The sequence below is a fragment of the Ranitomeya imitator genome, chromosome 10 (genome assembly GCF_032444005.1).
Source record: "Ranitomeya imitator isolate aRanImi1 chromosome 10, aRanImi1.pri, whole genome shotgun sequence".
Classification (NCBI taxonomy): Eukaryota; Metazoa; Chordata; class Amphibia; order Anura; family Dendrobatidae; genus Ranitomeya; species Ranitomeya imitator.
This window is the reverse complement of record NC_091291.1, coordinates 113,670,901-113,684,200: the sequence shown is the minus strand read 5'-3', so window position 1 is coordinate 113,684,200 and position 13,300 is coordinate 113,670,901. Positions and strand designations below refer to the sequence as shown.

The following is a 13,300-nucleotide window of genomic DNA, read 5'->3' as shown; positions in this document are numbered from 1 at the left end:
TGTGTCCCGCTCTGTCCTTATTCACACTGAGGTCGGGTGACAAGGTAAGGATTTAGTACTAGGCTAGGACCGTCCTGATTGAGTATACCTTGTCGCGGTGGAATGGCTTTTATGCTTTCTTTATCAACATAGCATTAACTAAGTGCCCTACATTATTTACATCTACTATTACTGTTCACTTATTTACTTACCATAAGGTATATGTTCATTTTATTTTTTCTTGGGATGTTCCCACATACACAGACTATTGTCAACCGATATCGATGGATCTCCAGCCGACGGTCTAACATGTATGGGGGCACCAGACGACTTATGGTCAGGACTCAGGGGGAAATGTCTATTGCACAAGTCCGATTTCAGACTGACGATTGCATTAAAAGCTGACGACTAACGTATCAGTTGGCAGATTTTCCATAGAAAAGAAAGGAACAAGGTGCTCCTATGTACGGGACAGTTGACTGTTGACCAAACCTCATTCAGCCGACAGCCATCTAATGGTTATGGCCAGCCTTACACATATTAATAAGCACATAGGTAGTTATTATGACATGTCCCGACAAGAAGTATTATCCTTCTTTTTACTTTTCAACTTGTCTGCAGCAGACTTGAAATTTGGCAAACACTTATAATTGCAATAGATGGATCCCGTGCACTCCTCCGTAGTCTGTGCAGTCTTACTGCAACCCTCCAAAACGTTGTAGTGGTACAAAAATTCACCAACCAATGCCCAAGATGGTCTCCTTCAGATTACATTATTAGTACACAAAACAATTCCACGTGCAACCTTTTGGCCACACAAGACCTTTATCAAGCCATGAAAATATGAGCAAGCATGCCTGTTACTTTCATGGTCTGATAAAGGCCCTGCGTGGCCGAAACGTTGCACCTGGAACTACTTTGTGTACTAACAAAAGAATCTGAAGTAGGATGTCTGTTGGCTTGGTTCCTGGACTTTTTGGATTTTGGCAAAGTTCTTGACCATGACTATGATGAGTTTCCATTCATTGATGACTATTTCTTTACTCACCCAGCCACCAATATATTAGTATTAGCAGCACCATTTCTAAATACTTTTGCATTGCTATGACCACACATGGATTCTTAATAGCGTTTTGTCCACAAAAAACAATGGACAGAACATAGCTCTTAATTGGGGATGAGCGGTCCCATGGAAGTTTGGGTTCTGGTACCCGACCCCAACTTAAGTCCAAAGTTTGGCTCAGGTACCCGAACTTGAACCGGAACCCGAACCCCATTGAAAACAATGGGGACCTGAACTTAGGAGCAGGAAAATTTAGCACCGGGTGTCCGGTACGAACCATGAAGTTTTAAGTTGAGGTTCACTCATCTCTACTCTTCATTCAATCCCTCAAACAGCATGGCTTCCAAGATATCAACAACGCAAGGCTTGAGCACTAAAGGAATCATCCACAACTTTTTTTTTATAGGCATACAGTGAGTGATCTAAAAAAGACAAAATTGAAAAAAAACATACAAATAGTCCCCTACCAGAATCGAGCACCTTGGCACCAGTGATGAGGTGTGGAGAGGAGTTCCAAGACACAAGTCTACAAGAATATTTCTAAAAAGTGACAAATTTTTGCATCTCGACAACAAACTACCGTAAGACAAGCCAAGACATCTCACAAAACCGCCACTAACACTCTTCGGGGGACGCATAATAGAAATGCATTCTTACTTCATTCCTTAATCTCTATTTATAAATAACCTTGTGAAATTCAAAGAAAAAAGATATTTTTTCTTTTTTTTTTGCATGATTTTCTTTTCGGCGCTCCTCGTTTTAAATCTCCGCTCGCTGTTCGAAGAAACCTTGACTGAATGAGAATGCTTTTAAAAAGGTGAGAAGGATAAAATTCTTGCTGTGCAGAGAAAAATGTCAATTTTCCATATGTGAAATGTTAACATTTTCACTACCGGATTCCGAAGCCTCTTCTGTTTCAGTAAGAAAAAAAAAAAAAAAGCCCTACAGACGCCGGGCAGAAGCCGATTTTTAAATACTATTAGATCTCTATCGAGAGACCGGCATTAGATTTTTGCCGCGCATCCAGTATTGATAACCAATTCCTCAATTTGACAGTCTGACTTTAGGAATTTGAACGGCTGTTTTTCACGGAATATACAACATAAATTATTAATAAAAAGAAAAGCTCTGGGCAATATGGAGAAGTCAATGAGGAGGCAAATGTTGCATTACAACAGTGCAGATTTAAGATGACATTAATATATTCCAGCCGTACAGGAAGGAGAAAAAGTTTGTGGGGCGGTTAGAATTATCTGTATTTCCACATTAAAATGACCTAAGTAAAATTTGATTACCATGTATGTCCCGATAATTGATAATAAGAATACATGAATAATTTAGGAACTCTTCTCATTTGTGTTTTTATCGAAGGCTGATGGAATCGGTTTTGTATTTTTGGAGTTTTTATTCTTGAGTTCTCATTCATTCTTGGCTTGAGTGTAATTTTTTTAATTCTAGTTTTCTTCTATTATTATCTTTGCCATCATTACTAGAAACCAACGAAAACACATCCGAACGCCCTGGAGGGACCTGCAGCTACCCACGCGGTTAAACTTATTTTCTGATCATTTTTATAACCGTTGCCTTTCATGCTGTGAAATCTGGAATAAGTCATTGACATTTTGGGGTGGTGCACATGGATTCCCTACAAGCGATGAGCGCAAGTGCTCGTTACTCGAGTTTGCCGAGTATTGCAGGTGCTCGAGTGACATGTCCAAGTCCCTGCTGTCGCATGATGCACAAAGTACCGCGGGTGCTCGAGTAACATGTCTGAGCCCAGGCGGTCACATGATGCACCAAGTATTGCGGTAGCTCGAGTGACATGTCCAAGTCCTCGCGGTTGTATGATTTACCAGGTATAGCTGGTGCTCAAGTGACATGTCCGAGTCCCCGTGGTCACATGATGCACCAAGTATCGCGGGTGCTCGAGTGACATGTCCGAGTCCCCACGGTCACATGATGCACCAAATATCGTGGGTGCTCAAGTGACATGTCCGAGTCCCCACGGTCACATGATGCACCAAATATCGTGGGTGCTCGAGTGACATGTCCGAGTCCCCACGGTCACATGATGCACCAAATATCGTGGGTGCTCGAGTGACATGTCCGAGTCCCCACGGTCACATGATGCACCAAATATCGTGGGTGCTCGAGTGACATGTCCGAGTCCCCACGGTCACATGATGCACCAAATATCATGGGTGCTCGAGTGACATGTAAAAATCCCCACGGTCACATGATGCACCAAGTACCGTGGGTGCTCGAGTGACATGTCCGAGTCCCCACGGTCACATGATGCATCAAGTACCGTGGGTGCTCGAGTGACATGTCCGAGTCCCCGCGGTCGCATGATGCACCAAATATCGCGGGTGCTCGAGTAACATGTCCGAGTCCCTGGGGTCACATGATGCACCAATTATTGCGGGTGCTCGAGTAACATGTCCGAGTCCCTGGGGTCACATGATGCACCAATTATTGCGGGTGCTCGAGGGACATGTCCGAGTCCCCGCAGTCACATGATGCACCAAGTATCGCGGGTGCTCAAGTGACATGTCCGAGAACCCACAGTCACATGATGCACCAAGTATCACGGATGCTAGAGTGACATGCCCGAGTCCCTGCGGTCACATGATGCACCAAGTACCGCGGGTGCTCGAGTGACATGTCCGAGTCCCCGGGGTCACATGATGCACCAAATATCGCGGGTGCTCGAGTGACATGTCCGAGAACCCGCGGTCACATGATGCACCAAATATCGCGGGTGCTCGAGTGACATGTCCGAGTCCCCGTGGTCACATGATGCACCAAGTATCATGGGTGCTCGAGTGACATGTCCGAGTCCCCGTGGTCACATGATGCACCAAGTATCATGGGTGCTCGAGTGACATGTCCGAGTCCCCGCGGCCACATGTTAGACAGCCAATAAACATGGGGGATTAGCTGACAAACAAGGGTAACTAGAGTAAGGAGGACTTGCGCTCATCACTATTCCCTGCCATCTGTGCTATGAACTTTAAGGCCACCATTTTTTTGTATAGCGCAGCTCCATTCAATGTGTTGCGTCCGATCCCGGATCCCGCAGGACAGCTTCTAGTCTTTTAACTAGGAGCTCTTCGGCAGTACTCAGCCGTGGAAAACCCTTTCATTAATATCCCCCAAACATTAGTAATGTCCTCCTCCACATTGTGGGCCTATATGTTAACAATGCTGCCCTATGTGGTCCTACATATTAACAATGTACATAACCATTACCAACCCGGAAAATTTGCGGATTCCCTTGCCATAAGGGTATGTAAGGGCATTTTCATCCCAAATTACGCCCCGAGTTATACAGTGGAATTTGCCAGATGGAGTGGCTACAGCCAAGTCTGTCTGAGGCAACCTACGACCTCTGACAGTCGAGACAATAAAGCCCACTTTTGAGAAAAGATGCAAAAATTTAGTGAAATTAAAGCATAGTGACACATTTTTGTGCGCCAAAATTTACCTTTTTTTTTTTTACCGAAAACCGACTCAATTGGATTGATACATTTCTCCCTGGTACCTTCACCTTAAACTTTTGCATCGTTGTACTGTTCTCTAAATATAATATTTGCAATTTTCCAATTTTCATATTCTAACGCTACAAAATACGGGAGGGTGATATTCAGGACACGGCTGCAGCTATTATTTCTAAAGTAGATGAAATAATTCTTTACAAGTATCGAACACAAACTCCAGTTTAGAGTTAACCAAGGACAAGTCGGCTAAGGTTTCCCATCACCGAGCATTTCAAGGCCATGCATTGTCTACAAGAGACACTGTTCATCTTTCACGGATAATTCTAGATATGTTTCCAGGAGGTCAATAATATCATGTCTTAGGAACGTAGATGATTGCGCCATAAGCTGGAGAGCCCTGGCCGGCGATCTATTGTCTTCTGCTTGTGCCTATTCTCTGTGTACGGCTTTGTTCCCACATGCGTAACTCTGTTCTCAGTCTTTAGACGAGAGGGACCAGATGAGTTCATGGAGATAAATGAGAGAAAACTTCACAGAAAAAGAAAACAACATAAGCCCCCTTATATTAATGCCAGTTAAACTCTTAACGAACGGACCTAAAAAGGGCCTTAAAGGGTCATCAGGTTTGGCCGATATGAGATACGGTCACCACCTTTAAGGGCTGATATACAGCTTTCTATAAAGATATATATCTGCCCCAATCCCGACCTAAAAGAGTAGAAAAAAGAGCTTTTATTATACTCACCTGCAGGGCGGTCCGGTCCGAGCGGTGTCGCTGGTCTTGATCCACCCTCATGAATATGGAGGATTACATGGCAGCAGGTTAACTAGTCCCCTAGTGATAATCCCGTGATGATAAAACAGGGATTTTATCAAAATTACAGCAAGCAATGCTGCTCTCAAATTAGGTGATATAATCTGTTGATGGATTTCCCTTAAGCAAACAGCTGATGAATGAAAGAGCAAAGAGTCAGACTCCTACCAGTGTGATGTTTATAGACTATATTAAAGATAGACCATCAATATTTTAGAACTGCAGCCCCACCAATCAGACAATCCTAAGGACAGGCCATCAATGTTACGTCCCGGACAACCCTTTTATGGCTAAAACAAATGTATTCCCAATCAGTCACTTTAAAAGGGAACTGTACTTTGAGCAAACTTTGCATAAATGACTAGTACAAGCGAATAAAAGAAACTTTGGAATATATCTTATCAGAAAATTCTTCTTCTTTCTCCACTTAAAAGGGAACCTGTCACCCCCAAAATCGAAGGTGAGCTAAGCTCACCGCCATCAGGGGCTTATCTACAGCATTCTGGAATGCTGTAGATAAGCCCCCGATGTAACCTGAAAGATGAGAAAAAGAGGTTAGATTATACTCACCCGGGGGTGAACCTAGGTCAACAATGAAAATTTTTCTTTTGTATGCAATATAATTTCTTTTAAAAAATAAAAAGAAAAGGAAAATCCAGTCCTGTTGAGCTGGACTCCAATTTTTTCTATTTTCTTTGATGTGAGGCCGGTGTCTGAGCCCCAGGTGGATGAGCATAGAGCAACTGGGTGAGCTGGAATCAAGTTTCTATATCAGAACTGTACCCAAACTCGAACCCCATATAAATGAATGAGGACCCAAACTTTGGATCTGAAAAATCTCTCCCTCGAACACCCAAACTTCCAGGAGAAGTCCATGTTCGGAGTTCAGCATTGGAAAATAGGTGTCCAGTACGAACCCCAAACTTTACAGCTTGGGTTAGCTCATCTCTAGTAAAGTTTCCTAAAACTACGCCTAAACAAATAGCATCACAGACAAAAACAGCCTTGCCAACACCAGGTCAGATTCTGACCTGTTGTTGGGAAGGCGGTGTTTTTCTGTGATGTTTTTTTAAACCTATGTCCTTCCGTGAGCCATTTTTGAAAGTAATGCTAAAACTATTTTCGGGTTGAGCTGCACTTCCAGTGCCAAACATTGGGTTTCATCACCAAGCTGTACAGCTGTCATATTCCATATGAATAAAGCATATTCAGTCACCTATGTGTCACCCGTCATTTCGGCTGCAGCGTACGGTATCTGGATTACACAAATTCCTTTGCAGTGAGGACAATCTGCAGGTGGATAATGTACATTTATCAACTGTATCTGAAACCTCTCAAGGGCCTAATAGTGAGGGTCTGGCGTATCCTCCGTGGTAATCTACAATTACATGAAATGTATACTACTACATGAGCCATTCAATATGTGGAAAATTAAACGACTAAGTGCACGTCGCGAAAATTAAGACTTTGCCTCCTTTTAATTTCCCTACATTTAATAAACTCAATGTGAAGATTATTAATGGTGTGTGAAGACAAAAGCGAAGAATGGCAAATGTTGATGTCAATTTGCGGATTTGAAAGACAATTGAGCATGCCGGCATTTATGACTATAGAGTTACAGTGTAGGTTTTACATTTTACAGCTCCCTATTATGGAAAATAAAGGAAGTCATAAATGAAAGTAATGTAAGGCTTTAAATCGCTATTACCTTGCGAGTTTTCGGGGAAAAAAAAAAAAAGCGCCAAGTGAGACGGTGCACAGATAGTAGCTTTCCTTCCCATTGCCGACAGGAAAATGGTGATTTTAAAATATTTATTTTGTATGGTTAATAAATCAGCACTTAGAAATCACTTACCGGAGTTTACAGTAGGATCATTTAGGGAGGTAGCAGGATTTGTGCAATGAGGGGCAGGTCAAACCCGATGGATACAATTACTACTTCTACTACCTGTTTTTTATATATTAGTCCATTTCTAGCAGTGATGTCCATTTTGGGGTTTGACATTACATATTTTCAGGAACTACAGAATTTAGAGAATAAGCTTTCACACTGATCGTGGAGATAAGAGGGGATGAGGAAGCCTGTTCTCAAAAGAGCAGCACACGCATCTGCTAAGATACCCAGCCAATAGATGGAAGATATCTTCTCTAAAAGGCACCCTGCTAGTGAGTGGTTAGGTCTCCTGGTGCTGGTGTGGCCAGGGTGCTGAACCCGTAGTTCCTGGTCCATGAATGGCTAGTACGCTGAACTCGTAGTCCTTGGCCCTTGTGTGGCCAGTACTGAACCTGTAATCCCTGGTCCATGTGTGGCCAGTACTGAACCTGTAATCCCTGGTCGATGTGTGGCCAGTCCTGAACTTGTAGTCCCTGGTCCTTGTGTGGCTAGTACTGAACCTGTAATCCCTGATCCGTGTGTGGCCAGTCAGTCCTGAAACTCTAATCCCTGGCCCATGTGTGGCCAGTCCTGAACTCGTAGTCCTTGGTCCTTGTGAGGCTAGTACTGAACCTCTAATCCCTGGTCCTTGTGAGGCCAGTCCTGAACTCGTAGTCCCTGGTCCTTGTGTGGCCAGTACTGAACCTGTAATCCCTGGTCCATGTGTGGCCAGTACTGAACCTCGAATCCCTGGTCCAGGTGTGGACAATCCTGAACTTGTAGTCCTTGGTCTTGTGAGGCCAGTACTGAACCTGTATTCCCTGGTCCATGTGTGGCCAGTCCTGAACTTGTAGTCCTTGGTCTTGTGAGGCCAGTACTGAACCTGTAATCCCTGGTCCATGTGTGGCCAGTCCTGAACTTGTAGTCCTTGGTCTTGTGAGGCCAGTACTGAACCTGTAATCCCTGGTCCATGTGTGGCCAGTCCTGAACTTGTAGTCCTTGTGAGGCCAGTACTGATCCTATAATCCCTGGTCCATGTGTGGCCGTTCCTGAACTTGTAGTCCCTGGTCCTTGTGTGGCCAGTACTGAACCTGTAATCCCTGGTCCATATGTAGCCAGTCCTGAACTTGTAGTCCTTGGTCCTTGTGAGGCCAGTAACGAACCTGTAATCCATGGTCCATGTGTGGCTAGTCATGAACTCGTAGTCCTTGGTCTTGTGAGGCCAGTACTGAACCTGTAATCCCTGGTCCATGTGTGGCCGTTCCTGAACTTGTAGTCCCTGGTCCTTGTGTGGCCAGTACTGAACCTGTAATCCCTGGTCCATATGTAGCCAGTCCTGAACTTGTAGTCCTTGGTCCTTGTGAGGCCAGTGCTGAACCTATAATCCCTGGTCCATGTGTGGCAGTTCCTAAAACTTGTAGTCTCTGGTATTTGTGTGGCCAGTACTGAACCTGTAATCCTTGGTCCATGTGTGACCAGTCCTGAACTTGTAGTCCTTGGTCCTTGTGAGGTCAGTGCTGAACCTATAATCTCTGGTCCATGTGTGTCTGTTCCTGAACTTGTAGTCCCTGGTCCTTGTGTGGCCAGTACTGAACCTGTAAAATCCTTGGTCCATGTATGGCCAATACTGAACCGGTAATCCTTGGTCCATGTGTGGCCAGTCCTGAACTCGTAGTCCTTGGTCCTTGCGTGGCCAGTCCTGAACCCTGAGGCCACTGAATCTATATCCAAGACCTGTGTGTCTGAACGTGTTCCTATTCGTGTATTCCATAAACCAGTATCCAAATCATCTCTGTCAGTATCCGTTCTGCCAGAGGATCCAGAACCTAGTAGTCTGAACGGAACCCAAATCCGTATCCGTGTCAGTGAACCTGACCTTTGGGGCCAGCAGCTGCGGTACCGGGGACTGCCTAAGAGTGGTACCTGGTGGCTACCCACAGCTCAAGCCTTACTTCACCATCAGGAGCTCCAGTGAACACTAGGTAGCCGCTTAGCTATGCACCTTCCTAGGTAAGCCTGGCCCTGTGGCGCCACGAACCACGTGTGCCACCGGTTGGGGTGACAGCCGTTAGGGAGGCCATGCACTAGGAGATTGGATGAAGTAAGCTATTAAAGTGGCCATACACTAGGATTTGCATGAAGTAATTGACGTGGTCACACACTTGGATTTGGATGAAGTAATTGATGTGGTCATACACTTGGATTTTGGAAGGAAAAAGCCATTAATGTAGCCATGAACAATAATTTTTGTTGGCAAAAAAGGCCAATATAGACCAATTTCTTGTGCACCACCATTGCCACCTTTTCGTGATTGTGACTGATGTCAAACAATGATATATAATATTTGTTAAAAAGTTGATGGATTTTTCCAGTTGTCAGGGGCTGTAGTTGAAAAGTCGATCACGGAAGCCTCCATCTTACAATATATTTATGGGCGTTCCATTTTGTGGCTTTAGACAATAGAGTAAGAAGGTAAATTCTGGTGAAAAGTTAGGCGAGTGGCTGAGAATAAGGAAGAGATAAGTCTCACCGGGTGAGGCGGATTCTTGAAGTCTTCAGTCCGGTTAAGCAAAGAAAACCATGCAATGTGGTTGGGAGGAGTATGTCACCGCGTCCCGAGAACCACTGAACAGCGATGTAGACAGCTAAGTAGGTCAGGAGGCTCACAGTAGACGTAGCAGAGCTTAGTGATGATGCACAGTTGGATATTTCAGAAGATTCACAGAAGATGTAGCAGAGACCAGAAAAGATAAACACTTCATATGTCAGGAGACTCACTGAAGATGTAGCAGAGATGCAGAGCTGGATATGTGAAGACTCGCTGAAGATGTTTTCAGAACCAGCAGCAGAAATCCTAGTAGTGGCTACATGCAAACTACCTGAATACTCAGGACGCATTCCGCCACCTGAGCCGCCTAATAGTGAGAATTAATTTTCTACTTGCACAGCATGCAGGGGGTTCGGCAGGAGTTTTGCTTTTTTCTTAGCCACGTTTGTTACCATTAACAGGTCCACTACAGATCGCACCCTCTGCACTGATATAATTACGTTAGTACACCGAGCTGTATACGCCTTTAACAATCATACCCCAGAATATTATGCATTTTTTTAAGATCCGCTTTGCACTTCCTTGTCATTAAAATGAATTAATCGCGAAAAAGAAAATAAGAAATGTATTCTAATGATTTCTGGGAGACTAACGGGAAAATGTGATACATTAATTAGCTAAATGATGTAAATTAGGACAGATAATCTCAAAAAGAAAGAAGAGTGTATTCTCTTCTGTAACGCTAGCTAATTTGCATGCGCAAAGTAATTAACTGCGATGTGTAGTTATGAAAAATTACAGAATCATACTCGTTTATTTCACAGCTGACCTCCAAATGTTTTCGGCATGTAACTCCTTCCCCCTCCCAACATTTATCATAACGTCCAAAATATACATCATAAAAGAAAATAGAAGGGGTTTTTTTTTGGCAGGGAAAGGAGACTTTATTAAGACGGACGTCTCATCAGCGAGACGTAATCTAAAGTGCGTTGGAGTAAGATGTATCTAATTCAATAACTCCTCGAGGACGCAGCCAACTTTTGTTTTTGCCTTTTCGTTTTTTTTTCCCATCTCTTCTTCCAAGTTCCAAAACATTTCTTTTTTTGTCGATTTCGTCGTATAATGGCTAGTTTTTTTGTATGTCAAGTTGGAGTTGTTGATTGACACTGTTCATTTCACCATACACTGTGCTAAAAAATTGGGGGGGGGGGGGGGGGGGGAAATTCCTATCGATGTGTAATTATGTAAAAAATGTAATCCATTCACGGTTTTATTTCGGATTTTGGAGAAGAAAGTGGTGAGGAGCACACAAAGTTTTTCTGAGTGTTTTTGGAGCAGAAACTCTCCAAAACCTCCTCCAAGTCTTAAAACTCCTCCAAAACTTGAAGTTTCCGCTCAGCGGATATGTGCACGTCATTTCTTTACGCTAGATTTTGGTTTAGAGGAAACTGAGCAAAACCTCCAAGTTCTGGATTGTTAAGAGTTTCCTCTCCAAAACTTCCTAAAAAATAATTCTGTGTGCTAATTTCTCCTATGAAAACTCAGCAAAAAGACTCCGTGCGCCCATACCCATTGTACAAGTTTTTGGAGGAGTTTTGAGCTTTTTTGGGGCAGCCGGAAAATTTTCTGCTAAGTTTCTGCTGAAAAACTTCCTTAAAAAAAACCCCTCTGTGCGCGCATAGCCATTGATAGTTAATTATTTTACTATTTTAATGGCTTAAAAAAAAAAAATTCTGTAAAATTCTGATACTAAGAACTTTTTTTTTTACTTTTCTGTTGATTGATATTAGCTATAGGACCAGATAATCAGACTCCTTACTTCCGGCGATTTCCCCATCTTCCTTCTTCAGCTGTACATGGAACGCGGCAGGAGATCCCAGGACAACGTCTAAGGTGTCTTCTCCCAAGATCGTTATCTTCGTAGCAACATCTAAAGTAAAATGTATGGCACAAATAAAACATCAGCGAAAAGGTATAAAGAAACGATCCCGACATTTTTCAGAACTTCACCAAGCGTTATTTCGGTAGCCAGGTTACAATAAAACCCTGCCGATAGGTGCAGAACGCGACGGTTCATACATACGAGCGGTAAAGTAGAATTTTAGCTGGGAAATGATAGAAAATGACAAAGCAGAAGGACATCTGTAATAAAAATTCCTTTTCCAGCAGAATATAATGTAATAATGGATTCGGCCCCAGATTGTTATTTTATACTCCGGCCCCGCCGGGTGTCTCGGCTGCGGTACATTGTACGCTCTGGGGAGCACAGGAGTTTAGTTCATTTGTTCTATAAGCCGATATTTGTAAATAAATGACAAAGGAAAATAAAGTATAATACAGTCACCTAAATCCTGTTCTAGAAGTGAGATACAAGGGGGGATTCACACCGAAAAGTGGCACAAATACAGGGGTAAATTAAAGGGATGGCCCGATACTTTGATATGATATTGATGGTTTATCTTTAGAGCTCGTGCACATGGTAATATTTTTGGTCAGGCAAAACTTTGGATCGCACTTGGACCCGTATGTTAGTCTAGAGGGAAGTGCAAATGTCAGATTTGTTTTGTGGACCGTGCTGGTCCGACGAAAAAAAAAAAAAAACCTGGATCCAATATTCGGATCACACTCGGCCATGCAAGTCAATGAGTGGGAAAACATCGGACTGCACTCGGATGACATCTGAGTGCAGTCCGATTAAGATGGAGAGAATCGGATCACAACTCTGATCAAGCAAGGATCAGAGTTTGATCAGAGTGCGATTTGCATAATCGGCCTGATTCTCTTGGATGAGAGAATACACAATCGTCTGCACCCCGCCTTAGGATAGGTCATCATTACCAGATCAGTGTGGGTGCGACATCCGGTACCCTTCCAATCAGCTGTCTCCGATGATGGCAGCGGCCAGAGGTGATCAGTTGCGGGGCGGCTGCGTAAGGGGACTGCAAATCCAACCCGACTTGAATGAATTGATTTGAATCCGCAGTACCCCACTGTGGCCACAATGCAATAGACGGAGCTGTGCTGTTCGGCTCCACAACCAAGCACAACCAACTAGAGGGGGTGCCGTACCCCCACCAATCTGGTATTGATGGCCTACCCTCCTAAGGCTAGGCCATCAATATAAAAGTACTTGGTAACCCATTTAACCCCCAGGCAAACAATTAGAGTGTCCGTGCAACAGTCGGCCGCACGCTCCGCTCTGGAGTGCCGGCCGCAGAGCCGGGTTTTAGCTGCGAGATTCGGCCGTATTTTACCCAAGTGAGAAGGAGCCCTTAACAAAACAAACTGAATACATTTGTTAAATAGATCTGTACTTGTTTTAATAATCCATGTCAGAATGGCCGTATTGAAACTTTACATTTAATATCTGCCCACCTAACCTGATTGCCAGCTCCTCAGTGTCCCTCCTCCCTGCTGCGATCTCACACTGCTCAGTACAAGCTGCAGCTGTCGCACTGATGCTTGCAGACTGAATACACTTGGGACTCGCGAGCTCGCTCACTCTTTAGCAGGAGCCATATGA

General features: G+C 43.8%; 1 protein-coding gene across 1 annotated transcript in view; it reads right to left on the bottom strand.

The window, feature by feature from the left end:
• MORN1 (MORN repeat containing 1) overlaps positions 1–13,300 on the bottom strand; it is a 346,148-nt gene that overhangs the window by 231,960 nt on the left and 100,888 nt on the right. Inside the window, exon 8 of the mRNA XM_069741579.1 lies at positions 11,597–11,707. Within this exon, the coding sequence (XP_069597680.1) occupies positions 11,597–11,707 (111 nt within the window). The remainder of the gene's footprint in view (positions 1–11,596; positions 11,708–13,300) is intronic.